Genomic DNA, 15,539 nt, shown 5'->3' on the forward strand with positions numbered 1-15,539 from the left:
TGATGTCTCTTGCTCTAGCGACCGTGTACAGACCCCCAGGGCCCTACACAGTTTTTCTTAGAGATTTCACAGATTTTCTCTCAGACCTATTAGTTAACTTTGACAAAGCATTAATTGTAGGAGACTTTAACATTCATGTTGACGACACAAACGACGCTTTAGGACTCACATTTATGGACTTACTAAACTCACTTGGGCTCAAACAAAACATCACTAGTGCAACTCATCGACGTAACCACACATTAGATTTAATAATATCACACAGAATAGAAGTCACTGATATAGATATCATACCTCAAAGTGATGACATCACAGATCATTACCTCATAATGTACACACTACCCGTAGAACAGACTAACTGTGTCTCACCATGTTATCGACTCGGTAGAACCATTACTCCGACCACCAAAGACAGATTCACAAATAACCTGCCTGATCTGTCTGGACTTCTTACTGTACCCTCAAACTCAAACGACCTAGATGCAATGACTAACAGCATAGACGCTATATTCACTAGCACATTAGACACTGTTGCCCCAGTCAGATTACAGAAGTTTAGAGATAAAACACTTGCACCATGGTATAATAGTCATACTCTCACCCTCAAGAGGGAGACCCGTAACCTCGAACGGAAATGGAGAAAAACTAAATTAGAGGTGTTTAGAATTGCGTATAAGGACAGTATGTCCAGCTATAGACAGGCTCTAAAAGCTGCTAGGGCTGAGCACCTGAGCAAACTCATAGAAAATAACCAGAACAATCCCAGGTTTTTATTTAGCACAGTGGCTAGTTTAACAAAAAAACAGAAACCTGAACACACTATTCCATCACATTTCAATAGTGAGGACTTTATGAGATTCTTCACTGATAAAATCGAAAGTATAAGGAATAAAATAGGTGATGCTCAACATATGAGAGAAACCAGTGACACAATCTCACCTAAGGCTTTACACAGCTTTACAAATACAGGACAGGAAGAGTTAGATAAACTTATTACTACAGCTAAATCAACAACATGTTCACTAGATCCCATCCCAACTAAACTATTGAAAGAAGTGTTACATAAAGCTGGTGAGCCTCTTCTTAATATCATTAACTCCTCGTTATCTTTAGGTTACGTCCTGAAGTCTTTTAAGTTGGCAGTTATTAGGCCACTCATCAAAAAACCTAACTTAGACCCTAATGAACTATCAAATTACAGACCTATCTCACACCTTCCGTTTATGTCTAAAATACTTGAAAAGGTCGTGTCTGTTCAACTGAGCTCCTTCTTACAGGAGAGCAACATCCTTGAAGAGTTTCAGTCAGGTTTCAGGCCCCATCATAACACAGAAACTGCACTTGTTAAAGTTACAAACGACTTTTTTTCACAGAGACATCTCCATTTAGACTCTGTGATACTAAGGAGATCTGAAGTCCATGATCCTTACACCAATATTTAAATGACTGTATATTACAATCACACCCCCAGTGTCACCCATATGAGGATGGGTTCCCCCTTGAGTCCGGTTCCTCTCAAGGTTTCTTCCTTTACCAATTTCACCTCAGACTTGCTCATAGGGGAATAAATACATACACATTGTGAACTATATACATTTAATAATAACCTAGAATTTTTATTCTGTTAATTCTTATTTCTTTTATTAATCGTTATTTCCTTTATCATTAATTATGTCTACCTTCTGCTCTATGTTTATGTTCTGTAAATCTGCTTTGAGACAATGTCTACTGTAAAAAGCGCTATACAAATAAACTTGAATTGAATTGAGACCAGGGTCAACGACATATCCGAATTTGGTGCATGTGGCTCGAAAGCCCTAGGCCGCATTTTTTTAAATAAATGTTTGTCTAATAATAATAATAATAATAATAATAATAAGCTTATAATGGAAATCAGAATGTTGGCTTCTACAAAGCCAACATAACTAGATTTGTAAAGTTTGTCGCGACAAACTTTGATGTTGGCTTTGACGGTGCAAGTAGTTCCCCTCAATGTGCTGAGTGTTTTGATATATCACATGTCCATGTTGTGCACATTTTGAATTTTCACGTGACCTCACGTGATGTCACGAGACATGACCAGAATACCCTTAGGGCAGTTCCCCTCAATGTGCTGAGTGTTTTGATATGTCACATGTCCATGTTGTGCAAATTTTTGATTTCGCTTGTTTTGGGGGTGGGGCTACACGTGATGTCATGTGGTGTCGAGTGACGTCACCAGAATACCCGGTGGGGTGCCAATACTTTTGGCAAAAAGTGGCTACTGAGGGTTGGACATTTCATGTCAATACTGCAGTCATTATGGGATTCTACTTATTATACTGCATAGAACAGTACATGCAATTCTTAATGTTGGATGTATTGTGTGTGTGAGAGCTTAGAGGACTTTTCGGAATTCCCTATTCAAGTCTATGGGATGTTCGATCGTTGACTATGGGAAAACCGAAAATTCCATCGGTACGCTGGAATAAAAATTTGGTCCGGAGTAAGGTAATAAAGAACCTGTCCGAGTTCGGTGTAAATCGCTCGAAAACTTGCCGAGTTATAAACCTCAAAAGTTTATAATGGAAGTCTATGGGGAAAAAAGGCCATTTTGAGCTTCCGTACCGGGAATGCCGGAATTCCGATCGCTTGGAAAAATAGAAGCAACAAACTACAGACCAGGGTCAACAACATATCCGAATTTGGTGCATGTGGCTTGAACGCCCTAGGCCGCATTTTTTTAAATAAATTTTTTAAATAATAATAATAATAATAATAATAATAAGCTTATAACGGAAATCAGAATGTTGGCTTCTACAAAGCCAACATAATAATAATAATAATAACAATAATAATAATAATAACAACAACAACAACAATAATAAGCTTATAACAGAGATCAGAATGTTGGCTTCTACAAAGCCAACATAACTAGAATGGTACATTTCCTAAAGAAAATGTGAATGTGCTTGCACGTGGCAAGTTCCCTCCATCGTGCTGAGTGTTTTGATATGTCACATTTCCAGGTTGTGCAAAATTTTTTATTTCGCTAATTTTGGGGGCGGGGCTACACGTGATGTCAGTTCCCCTCATCGTGCTGAGTGTTTTGATATATGACATGTCCATGTTGAGCTAAATTTTTAGATTTCGCTAGAATTTGAGGTATTGCCCATTCATTTCTATGGGAAATCACCTCTCCTCAATGAGCCGGTCAATTTGACACCTCATTTATGGGTCTAGGACAAAAGCTGCGGGACAAGTTACGCGCCGAAAAAGTGTCCAGAAGAAGAAAAAGAATAACTAGAACGGTACATTTCCTAAAGAAAATGTGAATGTGCTTGCACGTGACGTCAGTTCCCCTCATCGTGCTGAGTGTTTTGATATGTCACATATCCATGTTGTGCTAAATTTTTGATTTCGCTTATTTTGGGGGCGGGGCTACACGTGACGTCAGTTCCCCTCATCGTGCTGAGTGTTTTATGTTGTGTAACTGAGATATGGCTACTTTATATTGCAATATGGTTCGTAAGGTGCACTACATGGTTGCTAGGGTATGGCTGCACAGTTACTATGGTTATATTTGCAGACTAGTTTCTCACCTGCAACAAAAGAGCACACCTGAAAATCCATTTATCTTTTCCTGAAACAAGCGCCATGAAGATCTTGAACTAAAGCATCAATCAGTGATTTTACTGGGAAAAAATATAATCACGTTACAATAAGGATCATTAGTTCAAATGTAATGTATTAACTAACATTTACTAACCATGAGCAATAAATTATTGTATTTAGTAATCTTTGTTCAAATAAAGTTTATTCTTTGTTCATGTTAGTTCACAGTATATTAAGTAATGTTAACACGGTGTTAATAATGTATTAGTAAATGTTGAAATTAACATGAACAAAATGAATAAATGCTGTAGAAGTGCAGCAACTAATGGTAAACAGGTAACTAATGTCAACTAATGAACCTTTATTATAAAGTTTTAGAAAAAAAAACTGTCCAAGGGTGGATTCGAACCCCGAATCTCTGCATGCTAAATGGATTCGCTATCCACTAGGCCATCCAGGAACACGAGAAAGCCTTTGCAGTTTTATGTATTAATTCAATAATGTGAAGAATGGCACGTCTAACAATACCCAAGCTTTATTATATTAAAGTCAATCTTATCATTCTTTGTGATATACGTGTCATATGTTTAAAAAATAATTATGTAATGTGAGGAGACAAAGAAAAAATGCGCTTAATCTTAATTAATGGGTGGCTCTTAAAAGAGCCGTTGCTGTTCTTAAAAGGACATTAATTTAAAGTGAAATAAAAAATTATAAAAACTACACTGATAGTTGAAAACAACAAAAAGTTATACAAATAGCAGAAACAACAACATATGTGACCGCCATGCTGTCCAAGGCACGCGACCACTAGTTTTAAGCATTAAATACACGGTTAAATGTTATATTGTTTGAAAGCTTAGACTCTCTGGATTTTATTAAGCCCACACACAAAGCATAATATGATTTATAGCCATCATACTAATTTAATCCAAGGTGATAGTCACCGGAAATAGGCGGCGCTTACCTTTCTTCACTGGGGTAATATTTTCCAAAACAAATGCTTGTAAAAAATCCCCAAGAGTCTAAGGAACTGGAATATGTAAGCCTTTTAATCCAAAACGCGTTTTTGACCGAAAACTCTACTTCCTCCTTGATCTTTTTCTTCCAACGTTGTATGATCTGACAGATTCACTGGTGTCTGCTGCCCTCTTTTGGATGTTAGCACATCTACAGAGAGATTTTAAGAATTCCCCATTCAAGTCTATGGGGAAAAAACACCCCTTTGAGCTTCCATACTGGGAATTCTGGAATTCTGATCGCTTATAAAATCCATAGCACACATCTCCTCAATGAGCCGGTCGATTTGACACCTCATTTATGGGTCTAGACAAAAGCTGCGGGACAAGTTACGCGCCGAAAAGGTGTCCGGAAGAAGAAGCAGAATAATAATAATAATAAGTATGCAAGAGAATAAGAATGTGCTTTGCAAGCACATTAATAATAAGTATGCAAGAGAATAAGAATGTGCTTTGCAAGCACATTAATAATAATAAGTATTCAAGAGAATAAGAATGTGCTTTGCAAGCACATTAATGATGCTTTGCAAGCACCATTTCCTGAAGAAAATGTGAATGGTGCTTGCACGTGGCAAGTTCCCCTCATCGTGCTGAGTGTTTTGATATATGACATGTCCATGTTGTGCTAACCTTTTGATTCCGCTTACTTTGGAGACGGGGCTACACGTGACGTGACAAAAACACGTATGAGGCAGTTTCCCTCATCGGGCTGAGTGGTTTGATATATGACACGTCCATGTTGTGCAAAATTTCTGATTTCGCTTATTTTGGGGGCGGGGCTACACGTGCCACCAAAACACACGTGAGGCCCTTCCCCTCATTGGGCTGAGTGGTTTGATATATGACACCTCCATGTTGTGCAAAATTTATGTTTTCGCTTATTTGGGGGACGGGGCTACACGTGAATACCCGGTGGAGTGCCAATACTTTTGGACAAAAGTGACTACTAAGTGTTTTGACATTTCAAGTCAAAACTGCAGTCATTATGGAATTCACGTGAATACCCGGTGGGGTGCCAATACTTGTGGAATCATTGGATTGATAGTGTGGAGTTGATAGTTACATGTATTGACAGTGTCCTTTACATGTACAACATAATTATGCAAACACACATCTGTGATTTATTAATAGAGCTGCCACTCCATATAGCCTACCAACACCACATGCAGTGAACAGGGCAAAATTAAGTCCCCTCTGAAACAGTTGGTTCAGTAAGGCCAAATATTAATTTGCTTCTGTTTCAGACTAAAGACATTTGGGTTTTAGATAAAAGGATTAATATGAAAAGAAAGTTCAGAATTTCAGCTTTTCTCTCTGATTTTACATATAGGTGATAGCATATTTTGTATTAGACAACCCATTTTTAGCAAATACATGATGCTTTGATTAAAACAATAAAAACCTGAACTCTAGTACAGCAGCTCTTGGATTTAGCCTTCAGTTTCACCTGTATAAACTGCATTAACATCAGAGAACTATCTATGAGAGAAATTGCAAGCAAATTTTAATTTGGGGAAAGAGCATCAATTAGAGGCATTGCCATTGGGCGTGGTGAGGTCAATGAGTAGCAGGCTTAATGCAGTTACTGCAAGCAGGGAGTCTTGCAGTAAGCAGAGACACCAGTTTATCAAATTCATGTTATTCAGATTTTTTTAGTTTGGAGAGCAGTGCACAGAGAGTCTATCAAAGTATAAGACAATAGACGAGATGAGACGAGAGGAGCAAAGCAGGGAAAGTAAGAGGGAGGAGAGGGAGAGAAAATGCGACTGCCTTCATTGAGAGCCAAAGAGATTGTACCCTGGGGTGGTACAGTGACTCACAAAGGTACTGTATTCATACCCACTGAACTTTTTCCACATTTTGACAAGTTACAAACACAAAAAAATGTATTGTATTAGTATTTTATGCTGTTCACAGACGCTCGCCATCCAATCTGACAGAGCTTGAGCTATTTTGCAAAGAAGAATTTCACTGTAATTGCAGTGAAAGGTGGTTCAACAAAGTATTGACTCAGTGGGGCTGAACACAAATGCACACCACACTTTTCAGATATTTATTTGTAAAAAAAAAATTTGGACACCATTTATAATTTTCATTCCACTTCACAATTATGTGCCACTTTCGGTATATTTCATAAAATCCCAATAAAATACATTTTTCTTTGTGGTTGTAACGTGTCAAAATGTGAAAAAGTTCAGTGGGTATGAATCAAAAGGATGAGAGTGGAATGTGTAACAGAATTAAGTATAGCTGTGCTGCAAGTTAGAAAAAAAAATACCCCTCTTTACCTTGATAGAGACTTTGTGCTTGGTGAAGGCCCTGCTTTTAAGAAGCTGGTGGATACAGTGGATGGGTAAGAAGCCAGTAATATTGGCACTCAGGTTATTGGTAACAGCCACTCTCACCGCATGCGCAGTAACCACCTACAAAATAAGAGTTCACAAATTCTGTCATTTAATTGTGATTTAATAATCCATAAAACTGTTACTGGATTCATATTAAATCAAATCTTACAAAGGTAATACGTAAGAGTCATGATGTGCTGACAGTCAATCTTAATCACATTTACAACAAAGTACATACATTATTAAGAAAAAAAAAACTAATTTCATAGTTTGTACTGTACCTGCTCAGTGAAGATCTCATGGGTAAATATGGTCTTCATTTTGTTTAGAGAACTGGGCTTAATGGCAATCTGTGCAGCAATATAATAAATAAAAAAATATTTCAACTCAGTCTCAGTAAATATAAAAATCACTGTTGAAAACACAAGATACTAAAATTACAAATAAGAAGGTGCTGAACATGAATAGAACACCTGTGTAGGCTAACTGTTCAGTATAGCCGTGGCCAAAGGTTTTGAAAATGACAAATTAATTTTCACAAAGTCTGCTGTTTTAGTGTTTTTAGATCTTTTTGACAGATCTTACTATAATATACTGAAGTATAATTACAAGCATTTCAGAATGGTCAGACAATACATTAAGTTTATGCAAAGACTCAATATTTGCATCCCTTCTTTTTCAAGACCTCTGATATTCAGCCTGACGTGCTGTCAATCAACATCCTGACTGATGGTAGCCTATTCTTGCATAATCAAGGCTTGGAGTTTTTCAGAATTTGTCAACCTGCCTTTTGGGGATTGACCACAAGTTCTCAATGGGATTAAGGTCTGCAGAGTTCCTGGTCCATGGACCAAAAATGTCTATGTTTTGTTACCAGAGCCACATAGTTATGACTTCTGCCTAATGAAACATTCTTTTTTTCACTTTTGGCAAGGTTCTCCATCAAGCTGAAGAAGGCACTGTCACCAAAGTGTTCCTGGGTCGTTGGGAGAACTCTGAGGATGTTTTTTTCTTATTATTTTTCATAGGCAAAATTATGAGTGAGCACACTCCCTAGGCTGAGAAGCAACCCCACACATGAATGGTCTCAGGATACTTTACTGTTGGCGTGACACAGGACTGATGGTAGTGCTCACCTTTTCTTCTCCCGACAAGGTTTTTTCCAGATGCCCCAAATAATCAGGAAAGGGGATTCATCAGAGAAAATTACTTTACCCCAAACCTCAACAATCCAATCCCTTTACCTTTTGCATAATATCAGTCTGTCCCTGAAGTTTTTCCTGGAGAGAAGTGGCTATTTTCCTGCCCATCTTGGCTCAAGGCTATTCTCCAATCTCTTCAACTCACTGTGTGCAGATACACTCACACCTGCCTGCTGTCATTCCTGAGCAAGCTCTGCACTGTTTGTGCTCCGTTCCTAATGATGCATCAACTTTAGATGGTGGTTTTGGCACTTGCAATTGTTGCCTCCTTCACAACAATTAAAGCTCTCTCTTTGAAGTTCTTGATGATCCGATAAATGGTTAATTTAGGTGCAAACTTTCTAGCAGCAATATCTTTGCCTGTGAATCCCTTCCAGTCTGTTATTCTAACCTAATCAGCATTACAGAGTGATCTCTAGACTTGTCCTCATCAACACTCTCACAACAAGAGAATCACTGACTTGATGTCAACTGGTCCTTTTGTAACAGGGCTGAAATGTAGTAAATTTTTTTTATAGCAAAGAAGGACTTTGCAATTAATGACAATACTTTTCATAACTAAACATAAAATTACTATTTGTGTCATTGTCAAAACTGATAAACGGATTGTACAATGTAAATAAATACATTCACATCTACATCCTAGACAAACACTCTAAAGAAAATCAGTAATACATGTACAGTCATTGTTCTATTTTGATCAAGTCAATCAGCAATTCATTCAGGTATTGGATAGTCCTTTTCCTTACAACTTAAAGCAGCAAATTAGAATAAAATTATCTCACTATTAGATTTACATAAACTTAATCAAGAGTTCTGATGAAAAAAAAATCAATCTTTCAGAAGATCTTTCAAAACTACAGTACATGAGTGATCAAAGACTCAAGGGTAAAAAAAGTCAGGAGACCAAATGAAGAATGCAAGGTTATAAAATGCATTTACAGTAAAACATACCTTAACATCCTGCAGTTAATATGTGTTTGTAGAGTTTTTAGCTAGCCTAAACTCAATGACACTGATTTTAAAGTCTCACCTTCATTCCTAATGTGGAGCAGACTAGCTCAATAATGGCACTGAGCTGGTTTGTATGGAAATACATAGCAACAAGCAATAACATCTCTCCAAAAGAAGCAGAAACACCAGCAGCACTGTATGAGAAGAGGGAGAGGGACAGACTGAAGCAAGGCTTTGTTTATTCCTGACACATTGTACAACCAAGAAAAAGATCACAATTTTATTTAGTATACAGATCCCATTACTTTACATATGCAAAAATACTCAAACACACAAACATGTCTCACAAAGATTTGTAATGAATATACATTTTAAAGCTAAAATAAATAAGTATCTAATTAATATTTATTTGTATAGTACTCAATGGACACTGTTGCAAAGCAGATTCATAGAAATATAAAAATATAGAAAAAAATACAAGGTTTAAAATTAAATATATATTTATTATTCATTCAGTCCCTTTACTTAGCCCTTTATGAAGGCATCTGGAGGTCCACGATTTTTTGTTTTTATTCTGACAATACAGTGATTCAACAGATAGACTAACAATCCCAAGAGGCAAATTTCAAAATGTTTTCAACAAAAATATCAACAATCAGAAAGCAGGTTAGTAAAAAAAATAAATACACTCTATAATTAAACAGCAAGTGCACTTGGCAGTTTCTTCTTTAGCCATTCAGATGTTGATTTGCTTGTGTGCTTTTGAGAACTTTTGAGTTTTGTTCACATCCAATTCGCCTGATTTTGTCTATTTAGAGGGAAAGAGTTTAATCCTAGTCACCGGTCCAATATAGCCATACTTATACAGTCTTTTGCTGATTGTGCTTTAACCCACATTTGTCAAAACATTGGCCTGTAGGTCACATGATGTACTAGGGTTTTTCTTCATCGCTCATCATAAAACTAAATTGGTTGGGATGCCTACTTTCCAACCAAGTTTTGGAGGAATAGAAAAGTAAGACTTAAAATAGGATTAAATATTAAATTAAAAACTCAATATTGTGTTCTCTCTAGCTCCCTCTCTCTGTAAAGTTATACACCTACTCCCTAATGAGATGCCTGCCTTCTGGTCCTGCCTTGTCTATCCTGATTCTCTGTGTGCTTCTCTTCTCAAGATGGCCCCTGCAACAATTGCCTAAAATTTGCAATTCAATTGGTATGGATGGTAACATATAAAGACTGTGATTACATTTGCATTATATGTGATTACATATAAAGCCTAATGATTACATTTGCATTTTACTCAAGTGTTATACTGTATGTTGTGAATATCATCAAATGGGTATATACATTTTACACTGAGAAAATACAGCTAACTCTTTCCAGATGTGTGCATGTACATCAAAATTTCAAAACAAAACTAAAAAATAAATTAGTTTTTTAATAATTTCATTACCACACCTCCATTTTAATCCAAAATGACTGGAGGAAAAAGAATTGTCATGGTATGTGGAAAAAAGATGGAAATGCATTTTAAATAAACTGTACAATAATAATAACAACAACAACAATAATACCCTAAGCAGAACACAAAATAAAGTTTGTTAGAACAAGTAATTCATATTGCTGAAAGTGATTTAAATTTACCTTTCAAAGTACTCTTCCTCCTTAATCATCCAGCTAAGCCACATCACCATCAGCTGCTCCTGTTCTGGTGTACTAGAGAAAAAGTTGGTTAAGAAAAGAGAGACATACATTAGACAGGTTGGAGTAGTTGTATCTCTTTTGTGATGTTTACAGGATTAATGGAAAAGTGCAATACACAATGCATTTACTCTAATAAAAATTATTCTTCTCACTAATTTTACAACTGCAGTGAACCTCATATAAACATACAATGCATAAAACAGGCAAATGAATGATGTACACGATAATCTGTAATAAAAATCTTGCATCCAGATCCATATTAAATTAGTAGTAGTTGTCTCTATTGTCACTGGTCACAGGTACCAGCGAAATTAGCCATCAACCTGTCCATACATACAATACATACAATATGACAAGGGGGGACAGGACAGGGAGACAGGTAATTGAAGAAGAAATACAGCATAACATGAGGGAGGGGAGAAGAAAAAAAAAACAGGAACATAAGCACATAATTAGTACACCATGAAAAACACACGACTTGCAACAGGGGAGGGGTGTGTTGAATGGATATCTTTATATATGTGCGTGTAAATGCCTGGAGAGTCGCTGCTCCCGGCATCAAATCTAGGTGCCTCAGTCCGCAAGATTGTCATAGCAATACATAGAAATTTGCAATGGAGACAGCCTTGATCAGGTCCCAGACAGAGTCAACAATCAGCAGGTGTCTGTGGACGTGGGGGGGAGGAACACTGAGGCCAGTGCTGGTTGAGGGGAGCCAAAAGCAGATTAGATTGGGATTGTTTGGTCTTGGGGTGATAGATGCATTCCAATATATACGACTACTCCGAGTCCATTCTGGTCTCCGAATTGATCCATTTGCCTTTCCAAAGCCGTGAGCTTCTCCGTGATGTTATCCATATTGCGGTTAATAGTCCCAGTTTCAGTGCTGACCGCTCTGCCCACTGCATCAATCATGACGGGCAGCCTTGTGAGGTTATGAACAGTATCCGATCAGCAGGAAACCTGTTATAGTTCCGAATAGGTAGATATCTTCAATGTGCTCCACGGAAAGAGCCGCCAGACACACGACCTGCCACCTCTCCCACGCATCCATTGTATAGCCAGCTGCGCACAAACCCAAGCTTCTCGTCGAGAAGATGGTGTCAATTGCGTTGATCAAATCCATGATATTCAGATTTTTTAGTTTGGAGAGCAGTGCGGAGAGAGTCTCTCAAAGTATAAGACAATAATGAGACGAGACGAGAGGAGCAAAGCAGGGAAAGTAAGGGGGAGGAGATGGAAAGAAAATGCGACCGTTGTTTTATAAGTAGTAAGAAGTAATAAGTGCTATGCCCAACACGAAGCTTGCCATTCAGATCCTCATCACCTTCAATTGGGAACAACAATAAACAGGAAAAAACCTTTGTATTGGAGCTCTAAGGCCCTACCGCTGCAAGGATTATCAGAACCGCTCTACCCACCATCAACAGCTCTTTTAACAACCACTGAATTTATAAAGGCCACCAGCATTGTGGATGACCCCTCTTACTTTTCACATTCACTCTTCTAGAAATGATATTCCAAAGTATACAAGCTATACAGAAAAATGTCAATTTAAACTCCTTTGACTTGGCTACTTGAACTCTGGGCTTTTCAAAAATACAAATGTTTGTGCTTTGTGAATATTAGTATACAACTAATTGACCCTAAGTGAGTATTTAAGTGATCTGGAAGTAGCATTTATAGTTAAGTGTTGATTCAGTGCAGTCGAGTCCCAAACTACATTCAATATGTTTCAAATATATTTTGTCATTTTTTGTCATTTACCTGATTAAAAAAGATTACAGTTTGGTATTTGATGAGTGAAATGTACTTAGCATCCTCATGTTGTGTGTTCATTGTCACATGCAATGAGAAACCACAAAGAGAAGACACACAGAATATTTTTTTGTGTAATAACACTATGTATTATGACTAATATAGTGGATTCTTTCATAAAGGTGTCCTATGCCAATAAAATGACTCCTTAAGAAAAAGTCCTTAAAATAATAACAGCGGTTTTTAACCATCATACCACTGTTACTATGTCTGTATTCTTCCACCAAAGCAAAGTACAGAGTCAAGCAAAAGCAAAGAAGGTAAACATTGGTGGAGAGAAATACACAAACATGGCTTATCTACAAAAACCATAAAAATTATAAAACAAAAATAAAAGTAATTCACTTAAATAGCAGACAGAACATGAGGAGTACCTGACAAGTGTGGGGAAGGCAAGTAACTTGCAAAATGACAGGGAGACAAAACGGACCCCAGAAGGTGTAGCAGGAGGGCGGCTGGTCATCAGCTGGAGCAGCTGCTCAGCCTCCTCATCTGTGGGTCTAGAAGAGAGGACCCAAATACAGCACTATAAAATGCCTTATGCGATGAACATTCACAGCTTCAATCAGCAGCCTTTTACAATAAGATGCAGGGTCTGCATTACAAACTAACAAATGTTTTAAAACTGAATTTATACAGTGCCATGAAAAGTCTTTGCTACTTGATCTTATGTATACATAGCCACAATAAAAGGCCACTCTAAAATGCTGTTTTATTGTACTGGGGGTACGGTGGATTCGAAAACCAGTCAGTATAGAGTTGATCAGGTTATTGATTGTGGCCTGTGGAATACTGGTTCACTCCTCTTCAATTGGCAGGAACTGGAAAGCGCTGTCGTAGGTGTATTTATGCAGGTGTTTCAGTCTTCCAGGAGGTCTTTTGCAGTCAAACGGGGGTTCTGACTTGCTTTTCTTGCAATCCTACGAGCATTTCTCTCTGATATTTTTTTTGGTCTTCCAGACCTTATCATGACCTCCACTGTTTTTCTTAACTGCAATTTCTCAATTACTTTCCAAACTGAGGAAATTAGTACCTGAAAACACTTTGCCATCTTCTTATAGCCATCTCCTGCTTTGTGGGCACGAATCATTTTCAGAGTGCTAGGCAACAGCTTAGAAGAACCCACGGCTGCCGATTATTTGTAAAATGTTATAGGAGTCTGGGTATTTATAAAGCTTTGAAATTTGCATCCCCTGGCCTTTCCTAACAATGACTGAACAAGCCATGACCCTAACAGGCTAATTAAGGTCTGATGCCTTGATCAAAGTTATCTGAAAGCTTATGTCTCCTGGACTTCCCATTTTTTGCTGGGTGCCGCTTTCCCTTTTTCACTCTAAAATTGTAGAAAACAAACAATACACTGATATTGCTAAAAAAACAGAAAAGTCTGTTACATGTTTAACTTTATGACTTTTGGAGATCATTTCATCTTCCACTTGCTTAACTGTTCACATAAACAGGAATTTTCACATAGGGTGCAAAACTTTCACATGCCACTGTATATATACAATTTACATTGAGATCTTTAATTTTGAGAATGGTGAGCAGAAGCATAAAAAGGAGTGCAAAAATAATAATGAGGAAAAGCAAAAACCACTGCCACTCAAAAGGATCATAAAGCTTTTTGTATATTTGCTAAAAGCATTGGAAGTTTAGGGATTCAGTTACTGCTGCTAAACTTTTTTCACAAGCAATTTTTTGTTCACAAGCAAAGATTTTGTGTTTCCTTATGTTTGCCTTCTTTTATAAGTTTGCATAAGGAAATGAGGAGGGGACAAATACTTTTCAATGTACTGTATGTATAAATACATGTGTTATATTGTTGCCTGATATTTAAACAAAATAGCCATACTGACTGGCTGTAATCGGTAATACCTGAGGCCAGCAATGCCCATGAGAGCACAGTAAAGCCTGAGTAATGAACTGGCTTTGACCACATGCTCCTCTCTCAGGCTTGAGTACGCTGAGCAGCCCTCTGTTTCAGGACTGAGCAGTGCGTCGTTAGGCAAACGTCTAATGTGTGAGCAAGGCAAGATGGCTACCAGTTCCAACAGCAGCTGTCTCCGCATTTGCCATAAAACTGAACTACTGTGACTCTTTCTCTAATGCCAAATCGAAAAGGAAGAAAAACAGAGAAAAACAGATGTAGAAGGGGGCAACAAAAAGAGCCATCATAATTTTAGACAACAAAACACATACACTGTAAATATAACTATTATACAAACCCGATTCCAAAAAAGTTGGGACACGGTTCAAATTGTGAAAAAAAAAAGGAATGCAATAATTTACAAATCTCAAACTTATATTTTATTCACAATAGAATATAGATAACATGTCATGCCAAATATTGGATTTTATTCATTTTGGATTTCATGAGAGGTACACATTCCAAAAAAGGGGACAGGTAGCAATAAGAGGCTGGAAAAGTTAAATGTACATACTGTATAATGAACAGCTGGAGGACCAATTTGCAAATTATTAGGTCAAATGGCAGAGGATCACCAATTCCCCCAATGCTGTGGCAAAAAATAATGGAGCAATATCAGAAAGGAGTTTCTCAGAGAAAAATTGCAGAGTTTGAAGTTATCATCATCTACAGTGAATAAGATCATCCAAATCTGGAACAATCTCTGTGCGTAAGGGTCAAGGCAAGAAAACCATACTGGATGCCCGTAATCTTCGGGCCCTTAGACGGCACTGCATCACATACAGGAATGGTACTGTAATAAAAATACAATATGGATGCCATGTAATCTATACTAAAGAGGACAAGGACAACCCAAGTTGTTATCAGCGCTCAGTTCAGAAGCTTGCATCTCTGATGGTATGGGGTTGCATGAGTGCGTGTGGCATGGGCAGATTACACACCTGGAATGGCACCATCAATACTGAAAGGTATA

At 37.5% G+C, this 15,539-nt stretch overlaps 1 protein-coding gene across 2 annotated transcripts in view; it reads right to left on the reverse strand.

Moving 5' to 3' along the window:
* Nucleotides 1-15,539, reverse strand: part of ints2 (integrator complex subunit 2) — a 56,769-nt gene that overhangs the window by 25,603 nt on the left and 15,627 nt on the right. For both annotated transcript variants that reach the window (XM_027139582.2, XM_027139583.2), the window contains exons 8-13: nucleotides 14,515-14,741; nucleotides 13,014-13,139; nucleotides 10,762-10,833; nucleotides 9,194-9,308; nucleotides 7,240-7,308; nucleotides 6,902-7,036 (exon numbers count right to left, since the gene is read on the reverse strand). In XM_027139582.2, the coding sequence (XP_026995383.1) occupies nucleotides 6,902-7,036; nucleotides 7,240-7,308; nucleotides 9,194-9,308; nucleotides 10,762-10,833; nucleotides 13,014-13,139; nucleotides 14,515-14,741 (744 nt within the window). The remainder of the gene's footprint in view (nucleotides 1-6,901; nucleotides 7,037-7,239; nucleotides 7,309-9,193; nucleotides 9,309-10,761; nucleotides 10,834-13,013; nucleotides 13,140-14,514; nucleotides 14,742-15,539) is intronic.

This window comes from Tachysurus fulvidraco, chromosome 20 (assembly GCF_022655615.1).
Source record: "Tachysurus fulvidraco isolate hzauxx_2018 chromosome 20, HZAU_PFXX_2.0, whole genome shotgun sequence".
Classification (NCBI taxonomy): domain Eukaryota; kingdom Metazoa; phylum Chordata; class Actinopteri; order Siluriformes; family Bagridae; genus Tachysurus; species Tachysurus fulvidraco.